The 12,249-nt window shown below is 47.2% G+C and overlaps 1 protein-coding gene across 1 annotated transcript in view; it reads right to left on the bottom strand.

Annotated features, from left to right (window-relative positions):
• The window catches only part of GRIN2A (glutamate ionotropic receptor NMDA type subunit 2A), a gene marked incomplete at both ends in the record, with an annotated part of 364,573 nt that overhangs the window by 140,113 nt on the left and 212,211 nt on the right, over positions 1–12,249 (bottom strand). The window contains one exon of the mRNA XM_080830487.1: positions 9,062–9,654. Coding sequence (XP_080686613.1) covers positions 9,062–9,654 — 593 coding nt within the window. The remainder of the gene's footprint in view (positions 1–9,061; positions 9,655–12,249) is intronic.

The following is a 12,249-nucleotide window of genomic DNA, read 5'->3' as shown; positions in this document are numbered from 1 at the left end:
GAGACTCCATGGGCTTTTGGCAGTAACTGACCCCATCCCCAATTCTTAGAATAGGTCTGGTTTGGCTTAATGCAATCCCATTTGCTTTTTCAGTGATAGGACTGGGAATCTAGAATTAAGCCAGTTGGTACATGGCATTTATAAGATGGCTGTTATTTGCCCAAAGATGGGCACATGACCTAATATGGCCATAAACAAAGAAGTCAGGTGTTGCTGACAGCCAACTTAAGGTCACAAAGGAATAATCTGATAACAAAGATTCTATAATTTCCAAAGAACAGAATCAAGAGATCATAGGAAAAAGAGCCAGAACCTTGATCATACTATATCTGAAGTCCACCCTGCTATGGAATTCCAATCAAATGATTCCATCACCTAACTGAATTTAACTGATTGTCACCTGCAGCAAAAAAAGCCTAATTCATCTCTAAGGATTAAAGATAATGTATTTAAAGTGACTAGCACATAGGAGGCAGTTAATACATGACAGGTTGTATCATCAGAGTACTTTAAAATTTCCATTAATCACATTTTAAAGTATACACACTTCTGCCACGTAACTTATGCAACGTGAAGTTTCTCTCCCCTCCATAACACACACATAATGATGTACTTAATTTAATTGTTAAAAGTTCCTTTTACTAATAGTGATGGAAATAAAATGGAAACGAGTCCATGTCTCAGGAGAGCTGTTCTCCATCACACAGGAAACGGAGTGGTGTGTGTATTTATTCCTTGTCTTTGGACAGGACTTAACCGAATGAAACAAATCCTCAGGAACTGGCCATGGGGATTTGGAGAAGAGTACACCAGGCATCAGCAGATCAGCCAGTTTAGTCCCCAAACTGTGGGCCCTGGAATATAACATGGCTGGCCTCCTGTGCCCGTGCCAAACCTAGTTAGCACCACAACCTAACAGTGACTCCTAGTGACTCCTCCATCCCTGGGATCCAGGACAGGGACTGAGGCAACAGGAGGCTGCATAAGGACTCAGTCACACCTGCAGGCAGGCAGCCTCTGTGGGGAGGCAAAAGAAGGGGGAAGCGGAGAAGCAAGGGGATAGAGGCAGAGAATAGGTGAAAAGGCCCGTTCTGGCTGGCCAGCTCCCACCCAGAAGAGATGACAAGGAGGGCTCCTATCCTACACGCAAGAAGATGCACAGATGCCCTTCCAGGACAGCAAACAAAAGACAGCTTGCAAATAAACTGGCCCTTCCTGCCATGTCACTTGTACCTCCCTTGTCATGGAAAGAATTTTTAACTTATTGTTTTGTGTGATATTGGATGTTTTCCAGATCGTGTGAAGAAGGAAGCAAAAGCAGAGGTGGGTTTTTTTTTCCCCTCCTCCTTCTGGAAGTGTCACCTCCTCACCTCTGCTGATCTAAAGCTTGGCTTGTCATCTGTGTTGTGGCTTCGGCCGAGTATGGTACTGGTTTCCTAGGACTCCAAGACCTCGCTGCTCTGATGACAGGCCTGTGATAAGTGTTATCATGTGGTAAGTTTTACTTTCTGCATGTGTTGATTAAAACTGCTGGTAGGATTATTTAAGTCTCCTCGGGAACAGTAAATCCAGGTATATTAGCAACGGCCAGAGATGACAGATGTTTGCCAGGCCCACTGTACCTGCCACGATGTCTAGCATACGGCAGACACTGTACAGACACCCACCAAACTCCGTAACAGAAGCAGGGGATAGACAGTTTCCATGGGGGAAAAAAAAGGCAGCTGAAGTTCCCAGCCCAATTCTTTCTCCCCAGGATTCTCCTTTCCCTCGGGGGTTACTTGCCAATGACTGTGACGTCCCGGTTTGAGACCACTCCCTCTTCTGATGTTTTATCCCCCTCCCCCTGCTCGGTGACGTTACTCAATCCCGGGGCTTTAACCACCACTAATAAGCTCCCACCCCGTGCGCTGCATTTTGCAGTCTGCACTCAGACTCTCCTCTTCAATTGCCTACTTGAGATTTCCATTTAGATGTGCTCCCCTGAGCATGTTCAAGGCTGGATGTTCTTCCTGACCTCTTCCTCCTCCCCAAATTTGCTTCTTCTCCAGTTTTGTAAAAGGCACCACCATCTCTTCGGCTGTACAAGTGAAAAATTATTGGTGATTTCATCTCTTTTCACACTTCATACTCATCTGTTGGGTCTTGTTCATTTTATTCCAAAACATGCATTAAGCCCAGCCACTTCTCCCAGAATACACAGCCGCTACTCTAGTCCAAGCTACTGCCTGCTCTCTCCTGGACTGTGCCACAGTCCCCTAACTGGCCTCCTAACACATTAAGAGCCTCTGTCCCCAGTATACTCTCTGCCAGCAGGCACCAGAGTAATGAACACGGTGTTTTTCTTTGCTTCATCTTGTCACGGAAGGGAGTTGCAGCAAATTATTACTGGATGTCACCAAATTAACAAGTTTCAAAATAAAAACTCTCCTAGTCTTCAACCCACGACACATCTTTTTGTGAGGCATGCCAGTCCCCAAATCCAAACACTCGCATCTGGACTGAGGCAAATGTGAACAACGGGCATGCTTCCTGCGTGACCTCAAAACAACCCAAGCCACCTTTCCCTCAAGGTAGAGGCAGGGCCAATTTCTGGTCCTTTCAAGTTGCCAGCATCGGGTTTCCACCATTTGTCGAGCTAGTCTCTGGGTGCCAGTTGGAAATGATTGACTTGCATGGCAGGGTTGGCATACGATCCTTTTGACTCCCAGCCAACAAAGAGACGTCTGTGTTCCAGGAGGGAGGCCACAAACCGAGATGATGCTGAAGAGAGGCTGTTCACTTAGCTGTCAGGCTGGACGCCCGGGGAGCACCGTCCACCTCTCACGGGTCCATCAGGACACAGTGGGGGGCAGATCAAGCTGTGTCTCTGGCCCAGGGAAGGAAGACAATTAACATCTGCGGGTGCCAACTATAACCTAGATGTTTGGTTGAGAATATCACATGCATGTGAATGTCACCACGGTTCCCTAGGGATGCAATGATCTGTGTCTGCAATCAAGGAAACAGGGGCTCCATGAAGTTAAGGAACTTGCCCACGATAACCCAGACGTGAGGCTGTGAACACGGGACCGTCCAAAGCCACCGTTCACAAAGTCACACAGCCTTCTGGAATGTGCTTTGGGCTCTCCATGTGGCACATGCCCCTGGATCCTCTCCTATCTCACTTCGACATGTCTCTTGCTGATTTACTTTGAAGGTCAGCCTTTCCCCCCACCGTTGCCGAGTGGATTCCCAGATTGAGAGCACAAGCCACAGGATGCCTCGGTCTCCTGGGTGCCTGATGCCACTGCCAGAAATGTTTGTTGAGCCTACGGTGATCCCACAGATAAATATTTGCAAAGAGTTATCTCATTCACCCAGGGAAGTTTTAACTCTGGTCAAGCTCTGAGATTTAACTGAGCAGGCTCTTTTCCTGGCATTAAAAAAAGAAACCCACAGTGATCATTCTGACTATCAAATAAAACCACGCCAACCCAGGTTAGTGCAGTCTCTTACTGGGTCATTAAGCCAGGAACTTTTCCATGATTGTTTGAGAAATGAAGGTAGGAAAAAAGTATCAAAGATATATACGTGCATGTCAGTTAAACTGACATGCACATATATATCTTCCTTCCATTTCCTTTCCTGTCAGGGTAATCATTTACCGTGTTGTTGCTTCTTGATGTAGAAGCCTCACTTCATAAATCAAGAAGTTAATATAAAATACTAAGTGGTCAAGCCAGATATCATCAATTAAAGCCAAATAACTTCTCTTCAATCTGAATCCGTAACTCTCCTGGGAGAAGATTTTCTTTTCCCACTCATCTGTGCTATATACATGTCCTTGAGCACCTGCCTTCCAATGCACTCACCTCTCCACGTCCTGTCCCCTTCACCAAAATGGGAGTCACAGGACACACGTCATCACTCCACCATTAAAAAACAAAAGAGAACTCTATTTCTCCCTCCCATGCCTGTGAACAGCAGTGTAACAAGTATAAATCAAAGAAATAATAATGATGACCATCACCATAGAGATGACAATAGTCAAAATGTTTTTTGTGAAATGTCTATTACACGTTGGGCACAGTGATGTTTTGCATATGATTTCACTTAATTCTGGTACAACGAGACGACTACAACACACACACACACACACACACACACACACCACTCACAACACACATGTAATGTTCCATGCCCTATAGAACTGTAGGCCTAGAATGTGACAGGAACTTCTCCTGGGTCTCCAAGCTCAAACCCAGACACAGCATGAGTATGACCGAGTATGACCAGAGCTACGGCATTGGGGGAAGGAATAAAAGCTACCAGGAAGAAGTGTGGGACACATTAGCAGAGCATCGAGTCGTCCCAATCCTAGTCCTCTTCTTCTTAGGGGTTCCGCTTCCCCAGGAGGACTTTCCCTTTCCTCCTGTACCTCCAACTGGTGCGATGAGCAGCTACTATGGAACAGTCCCCTGACCCGCACGTCTCAAAGACAACAAGACACGTGGCAACACTGACTCCCCCATATTCTTATGGGGGCTTTCCCTTTCCCAGCCAAGGAGAGCTGGCATCCAGCTTACACAGGTACTAAATACCTTTTTAGGGAATGAATGAATGGCAATGTTGTGGACTACAGCATGCGGATAAATCGGTCTCACTCACAATTTTATATTTGCAAGTTCTGCTCTAGGAGTAAGGGCTTATAAACTGCTTTCCACATGCCAGGCTCTGAGGTAAGACACACACACTTTTCTTGTCCCCATGTTATCTCTCAGGAGGCAGACTTAGAGGAATTAAGGGGCTTGTCCAAAGCCTTGGATCTAGAAGAGTTCTGAGCCGGGACTCAAACCCAGGCAGACCGGCTTCAGTGCCAGATGCTTCACGCTGAGGCTACATTGCCTCCCAGGGGGCCCTGTCCATCAGTGGCCTGGAGGGACGCTTGGGACAGGACTGAACAGAACAGCCTTTATTCCAGATACTGACCTACGTCACCATTCCAGGAATTAACAGCGATACACCTGACGCTCAGGGAAGGGACAGATGTTTAATAACTTCGCAGCAGCAAGGAGGAGGTTACATAACATGGCTGAGCTATTTTTGAACTTTATAAAATGCTGACTGCTCTTTTCAAAGTGCCTTCTGTAAAACCAGGAATATTAAACATAAAGAACATTTTCCCCTTGTCCCCACCTTCTTTCCCCTGAAATCCCAGGGACAGAAATAGGCCCACGTCATCCTCACCAAGCTGACTTTCCTACCACGTCCCGCATCATAGGCAGTTAGTCATGGTTACGGAATCCTGTGCGTACAACCTCTGGGTGGGAGATTACAAGCCACGTCCCTGAAGACCACAGAAGGACATGTGTCACTGCTTCCAAGATGGCGCACTCAACCAGTCCAAGCCGGACCCTGGATCCCTGCAGCAACGTACCAGGATACCCATCCGTGTGAATTCATCTGAGCTTCTTCTGAAACTACGTGTATCCTCCTTTCTACAAAGTGGGAGTAATGAGAGTTACCTGGCGACCGCATGCTTGGCAGAAGCTGGAACTCAAGAGTCTAGGTTTCTGCTGAACGAGCTCATGGATCCAATAATGAAGATCCCTTACCATCGACAACGTAAATGTCCATTGTGGGGGTTATGATCAAACAAACATTACAACACTTACACAACCGAGCACAGAAGCCCAAGCACAATGAATATGCAAGAATGCCAAGTGTCCTCAGAGATCCATCCTGAACGCCAAGGTTGAGGCCAAGGCAATTTGAACGTATTGGACATCATTTATGGGCATTAAAATGAACCGTACATTGGATCTAAGGTGTCACAGACATCTAGATGAGAAGTACAAGACACACACACAGATTTGGATCCCTACCAAATTCCCGCCAGTGTTCTTCCCTCCTGAGGGGAGGAAGGGAAGAAAGTGCGACTCAGGAGAGAGAGAATCAGGACTGTTCCAGCATCAGGAATGTTTTATTTCTTCTAAAAGTTTGAAACAAATGTGACACATTCACCTTTGTTCTCTGTGATGAGTGTTGGGGTGGGTGTTTTATCAGACTCTGTACTATTCTTTTTTTTTTTTCCTTCCCCTAGTATTTTTTTAAGAGTCCCTGTTCCCAGAGTATGTCATGAGACAGATTTCCTCCTCCTTCATTCTTTGAGAAATTCTATCTTCATTCCTGTCCGTGTTCCAGGGGCCAGCACAGGGTCCGCTGGATGGAAGGAACGACGGATGGAGAAGAGAGCACTGTCCTTAATGCGGTTCTGAAAAATGGCCATTTGGGGCGTTCTCCAGTTCCCAGTCCCCTCCTTGCCTGGCAAGCATCTCGTCTTCCCGGGTGACTTTAAGAAACACTGGGGCAGCGGGCAAGTGTGGTAAGGAGCCACCGTTGGTGCCACGGTCCCGCCTCACACACGGGGTGAGCGCCGGCAGCGCCCCATGAATGGAGGGACGGTTCATGAAACACCAGGCAGTGGATGACGGCTCACCCCACCTGATGCCCCGCTACTCTAGGGCTGAAACACCGTCCACGAAATTGCTGCCTTCAAAGCATAACTCCTAGACATAGCACAACAGCATGTCACAGCCGAATTTTTTTTTTTTTAAAGGAATGGAATTCAGGGTGGTCACTGGAAGGAGCTCTGCATGTCTTGACAATTATCCTTCTCAAATTGCTCTTCCTGTATACATTATATCTCAATTGCTGTAAAATTGAGTTATGTTTTCATCAAAATTATACATTTGTGACTGTTCCAGCTGTAGGGCACTTCTGATGGGAAGGAAGCACTCATTAGCCCAGCCCTTGTCACCGGGCTGACAGCAATCCTGCCTCCCTAAGAGGTTTCCATGCTTCATACTGATGCATCAGAGTTGCTTCCTGATACTTAGACAATTATTTTAAGACGCTGGAAGTGGCCGTGTCGAAAGAGGATCCCTAAGGAGGGAATGAGGAGAGGGGAAGGGAACACTGCAAAGGACCACGATTTCTTAACTCAAGAGTTCATTTTGCAGGTGTAAACGGATTTTAAAGAGGCATAATCCTTCTACCCCATAAACACACACACACAGATGTGCGCGCTCGACACGTCTCCAGACTCCGCTCAGAGATAATCCCCGAACTGTAGCAGATTCAAAGTCCTAAAACCTTCCAGAGACACTGGGGAGTGACGTATTATTCTGCTGATAAGAACCCAACCTCGTCTGCTGACTGTAAGTTCTGATGACCAAAACCCACCTCTCTGGTCATTCTGACAGTCAGTCGGTCACCACCGGGTGCCAGGCCCTGAGCTACACAGTACTCTCCAATCATCACTTTATTTAATACTGAGCTCAATCCACAGAATGCTGGTTCTCAGGGTACAATCCGCAGACCAGCAATCCCAGCATCACCCAGGAGCCCTGCTTGGATTGCAAATTCTGGGGGCCCTCCCCAGGGGCTCCTGGATTACAGACTCTGAGTGTGAAATCCAGCCACCTGTGGTTTAACAAATCACCCTCCAGGTGATCCTGACGTGTGCTCAAGTTTGTGACACGCCGCCTAGAGGGAGCAGTGCTATTATCTTCCCTCTACAATGAACCCGGAGGCCTAGAAAGGCAAAGTGACGGGCCAAGGCATACAGGAAGTGGACAAGATTCGAACCCTGACAAATCTCCCCCCGAAGCCCCGTGCCTTCATCACAGAGCTGTGCTTCTTGTCATCTGAGGAAACGAAGGCACGTGCATTTAATCACCGAACATCAGGCAAAAGCATGCAAAGTAGGGTGCAGGAGGGATCATTCTAATTGTCAACAGCTATGCCACAAGGATGGGCGCGAAGACCAATGATGCTTCTCAGCAACATAAAACTGAAATGCCCACCAAGACGGGCGGAGTTAACTACATTAGGATACGTCCATAGGATGGAGTATAACACCACCTTCGAAGCGTTATTTGCCAAGATTTCCAATGACCCACAAAGACAGGATAGGAGAAGGGAAGACATTGAGACACACAGTCCAACAGAGGATGGAATTCCCAGCATGGGCAGTTTTCCCAAAGGGTAACACACTGGTGAGGATGTGGGAAGTCGAGTGACTTGTGTGAATACAGATTGGGAGAGTTCCTTTTGCAGAACAGTCTGCAAAAGGACCTCAATGTTTACATGCATGTGTTCTGTGACCCCCAACTTGAGCTGCCTAGAACCCAGCCTGGAGACCTGTGGGACGACCATCACTGCAGCTTCGTTTCTCATGGGGAACAAAATCTGAGACAACTTAGATTTTCTATCATGATGGAGACTGGGTAAATAAATCACGGTATCTCCCTATTGAGAAATGCAATGTGAAGGTTGCAAAGAGCACACCCACCCCCCACACACACACATATCTACACGTACTTATTATCTACATACCTTCATGTGAGCATGTCTGTGCATATGCACGTACACACATGTACATCTATGTACATCCATCCATGCATGTGCATGTATGTGCATATAAAATCCATCTCTAGGGGCGCCTGGGTGGCTCAGTGGGTTAAGCCTCTCCCTTCGACCCAGGTCATGATCTCAGGGTCCTGGGATCGAGCCCTGCATCAGGCTCTCTGCTCAGCGGGGAGCCTGCTTCCCCCCTCTCTCTCTGCCTGCTGCTCTGCCTACTTGTGATCTCTTTCCCTCTGTCAAATAAATAAAATCTTTAAAAAAAAAATCCATCTCTATGTATGCACACACACACGGGCACACTTGAGCTGTAGCTACAGACAGAATATGGAGAGAGAGAGAGATACACAGATGGGTACAGACACAGGTCTCGGTTTCCAGGGTATATTGTTGAGTTAAAAAAAAATAAAGTTGCAGAAAACAAAGTGGGATGTAAGTTATAAACAGAAGAGGAGTCAGGGGGAAGAGAGGAGAGGAGAGCCAATCGGAGAGGATCCCATAAGCACACACGCGGCATTCGCTCTTTGCAGGGCACGTTTTCAGCAGGGAGTATATGTATGTACTGCTCTGAGTTTTCAAACAAACAAACAGGCATAGAAAGAAACAAAACTCTGGTCCCATTTCGGGAGACAAGCAAAGATGGCCCGCTTACTGGTGCAGAGTGTGCGGCGGGGTGTCCAGCTTCTCCGTCTGCCCATAGCAGCTGGCCTTGGCCTCGGGGATGTAGGAGAACTTCTCCAACATGGAGTATGCGGCCGTGGTGAGGATGCCCAGGCCGTCCCTCACCCGTGCCTCCAGGCTGTAGTCCCAGTCGTCGTAGGAGACCGAAATGAGGCCTGACGGGAACTCCTTCGGGATGAGCTCTGTGTTCCCAGACACCAAGCTGGGGACGATCCAGAAGAAATCATATCCGGTGAGGCCCAGGGAGCGGGCCTCACTCAGGATGAGGACAGCCTCGTCTTTGGAACAGTAGAGCAGGATGACGGAGGAGTGGATCTTCTTCAGCTGGACCTGGGTCTTGGCATCCTCAAAGGAAGTGTCCAAGGTGATCACGTTCTGCATGTCCCAGCCCACAAAGCTGTTGTCCACGGTGGTCTTGATGAAACTGATGAAGTCCCTGTACCCGGGGAAGATGGTGGTCACCAGGGAGAAGACATGCCAGTCGTAATCCTGCATGATCTTCAGCATGACCGTGGCTTGTTGCTGGATGGACGCGCCGAACTGGAAGAAGGTGGACGTTGGATCCTGCCAACAGGTGTAAAAAAAAAAAAAAAAAAAAAAAAGCAAAACAGAGGATGAGGCAGAAGGTGGTTTACATATAACCATCTGTCTTGATAGGCTTAAAAAACGCCTTTTTAGAAGGGAGGGCAAAAACATCACACACCTATTTGGTTGCGAACATCCCTGAGCACCTACTATCGGCCACACTCTGGAACGGACATTAGAAAGAGAGGAGAGAGACCCTGACCCGGGAGCCCGCAGCCTGGCACACCAAGGACATCTGTTGTTTTTGCTTCTGGCTAATCCCATTGTCTCTACCCTCTGGGGCCCCTGTGGTTCCAACACAATGATCTCTATCTGGTCCCAGGCTGAGAACTGGAAAATGAAGCCAAAAGAGACAACCTCAGGACACCGAGACACAGTTCTGATGACGTGCTTCGAGCCCCTGGAGTCTGCCGTGCCTGAAGCCACCGACTCTGGACCTGTTGGTCATAAGCCAACATAAGCCATGGTTGCTTGAGCCAGTCCAAGTGGGATTTGTCGCTTGGATTCTAGACTCCTGTGTACTATGAAGTATAATAAATGCTCGCTGGACATTCTACCTAAATGTCTCTCTGGATCAACAAGTACTTGTTGACCCCCTAACTATGCAGCAATACCATTTTAGAACATGGGGAAATGATATGGAAGACAGACACAGACGTGGTCTCTACCTTCGCAGATCTGGTGGGAATTTGGGGAAGAGCAATTTCCTGGGACTAGAGGCTGAGAGAAGCGTAAGGGGATGTTGAGGGAGTATCCGAGTGAGGAAGAAGGGAAAGGGGGGGACATGATACTCAGAGGCCCTACAGATACATATCGAGTATTCTAGAAGCCAGAGGTAAATGCATTATCACTCGTGAAGCAGGGGGATGAGAGGATGGTGAAGAACTCGGCAGGAACCCCACCACGTGCGGCCTCAGACCTTACTCAAACATAAGGGGGAGCTGCCCAATGTTCTGACTCTGGAAAGGCACATGGCAACTTGGGTTGGGCTAAAGGGCCTCTGATAGTTCTAACACCTCCCTGAGTCATGATCTGATCATGAGGACAGACTTCCATTTAGAAAAGGCAGGCAGTGCATACAGTTGGACAACTTGCCAACTACCTTCACACCCCGTTAACTCCTAAAATCCCCATGATGATTCTGTGGAGGTGGTGGTGTTGGCAGTGGGGGGAAAGAAGCTCGAAACGACCTCCGGCTCTGGTTCTGTGACCAGTCCCCTTTCCAGAACACAGCCACGACTTTCTTGGGATCACTGAGGATCTGCAGACAGCAGGTGCTTCGACCAGGCTGCTGACTGATGGGCAAGGTGCACAAAAAGCCAGCTAAGTGGAAGGTGTGCCTGTGTGTTAGAACAAAACACAATGTGACAAGTGCTGAAATATGGTTTTCTGTCCCTGGGAACTAAAAGAATTCTCAAGGGGTCCTTACTATAGCGCAGCCGGGCTTTCGTTTTGCATTCCGAGCTATGGGATTGCATTCCCATGTTTAGAATCCATGTTATGGGATATGCACTCACCTCAATAGTAGGAATATGTGGGTTCCATTTGTGTGTGTGTGTGTGTGTGTGTGTATTAAGAGTGGACAATTCCATTTGTCTTTCAAAACAATACTTTGTAGCCGTGCATGTCAACCCTTTCAAGAAGTCTGTCAAGTTTTCCCTGGGGTGCTCACTGAATAGAAAGTTTTATCTGAATGGGCCAAAAGCCATAGTTCTTCAAAATACGTCCATTTTCTGAAATGCACGGGTTTGGGGGATAATTCAAGTGCAGCTCGGCTTGAAGGCAGAGAGGGGGAAAAAAAAAAAAAAAAAACAAAAACAGGAATAAATGCCTCTGAGCTCTTTCCAACAATACAGCTTTATGAATTTTACCTAATTAAATCAATTAAAGTGGGTAACAGATTTAAAGACTTTGGATAATTATCTTTTTCCCTATAGTAGCTTTTGGAGAAATCCAATATTCTTGGATTGATTAATCATTTTAAATCATGCCTCAACAAGACTCGAGGGCAGAGATCTTGCTGTCCTCATCTCTCTGTCCCCAGAACCTGGCAGAAGGCTTGGCAAATGACACATCAGGAAATGCAGGATGAGGGAACGTGTGAGTAAATGAATGTGCGAATGAAGTCTAAGAGGAATGTCCTTGGTTTAAACACAAAGCAAAACAAAAGAATTCGGTTTATGGCTCTTGAATGTCATGTCCAAAAAAATAAAATCTTTCACCAACATAACAGTTCTCCATCCAATCTCTGAAATATACAGAGAGTGACATTTTCTGATCAGAAAAGGAATACAAAAGTCCTCCAAGCCTCAAAAGCTGCCCATAGAACCTTGTTCAAGACCAAAAACAACAATAACCTAAGGAACCCAGCAAGAGATGAAGGCAGAGAAGTTGTCTCAAGGCAGTTACATCCACCAACATGACACCCTGCCGGGCGCTTCTTGGGATGGGACTGAGAAGCTCCAAACTTAATTACCAAGGAAATGTAGTAATTCCCATGGAGCAAAGATGGCTCCAAGGAAGCCGCTGACCAGAGTCACATTGGGACTGAAAAAGGCAAAGGGGATCAGCATC

The sequence above is a fragment of the Martes martes genome, assembly GCF_963455335.1.
Source record: "Martes martes genome assembly, chromosome: 18".
Lineage (NCBI taxonomy): Eukaryota > Metazoa > Chordata > Mammalia > Carnivora > Mustelidae > Martes > Martes martes.
Note: the sequence above shows the minus strand (reverse complement) of the source record. Positions and strands in the feature narration are given on the sequence as shown.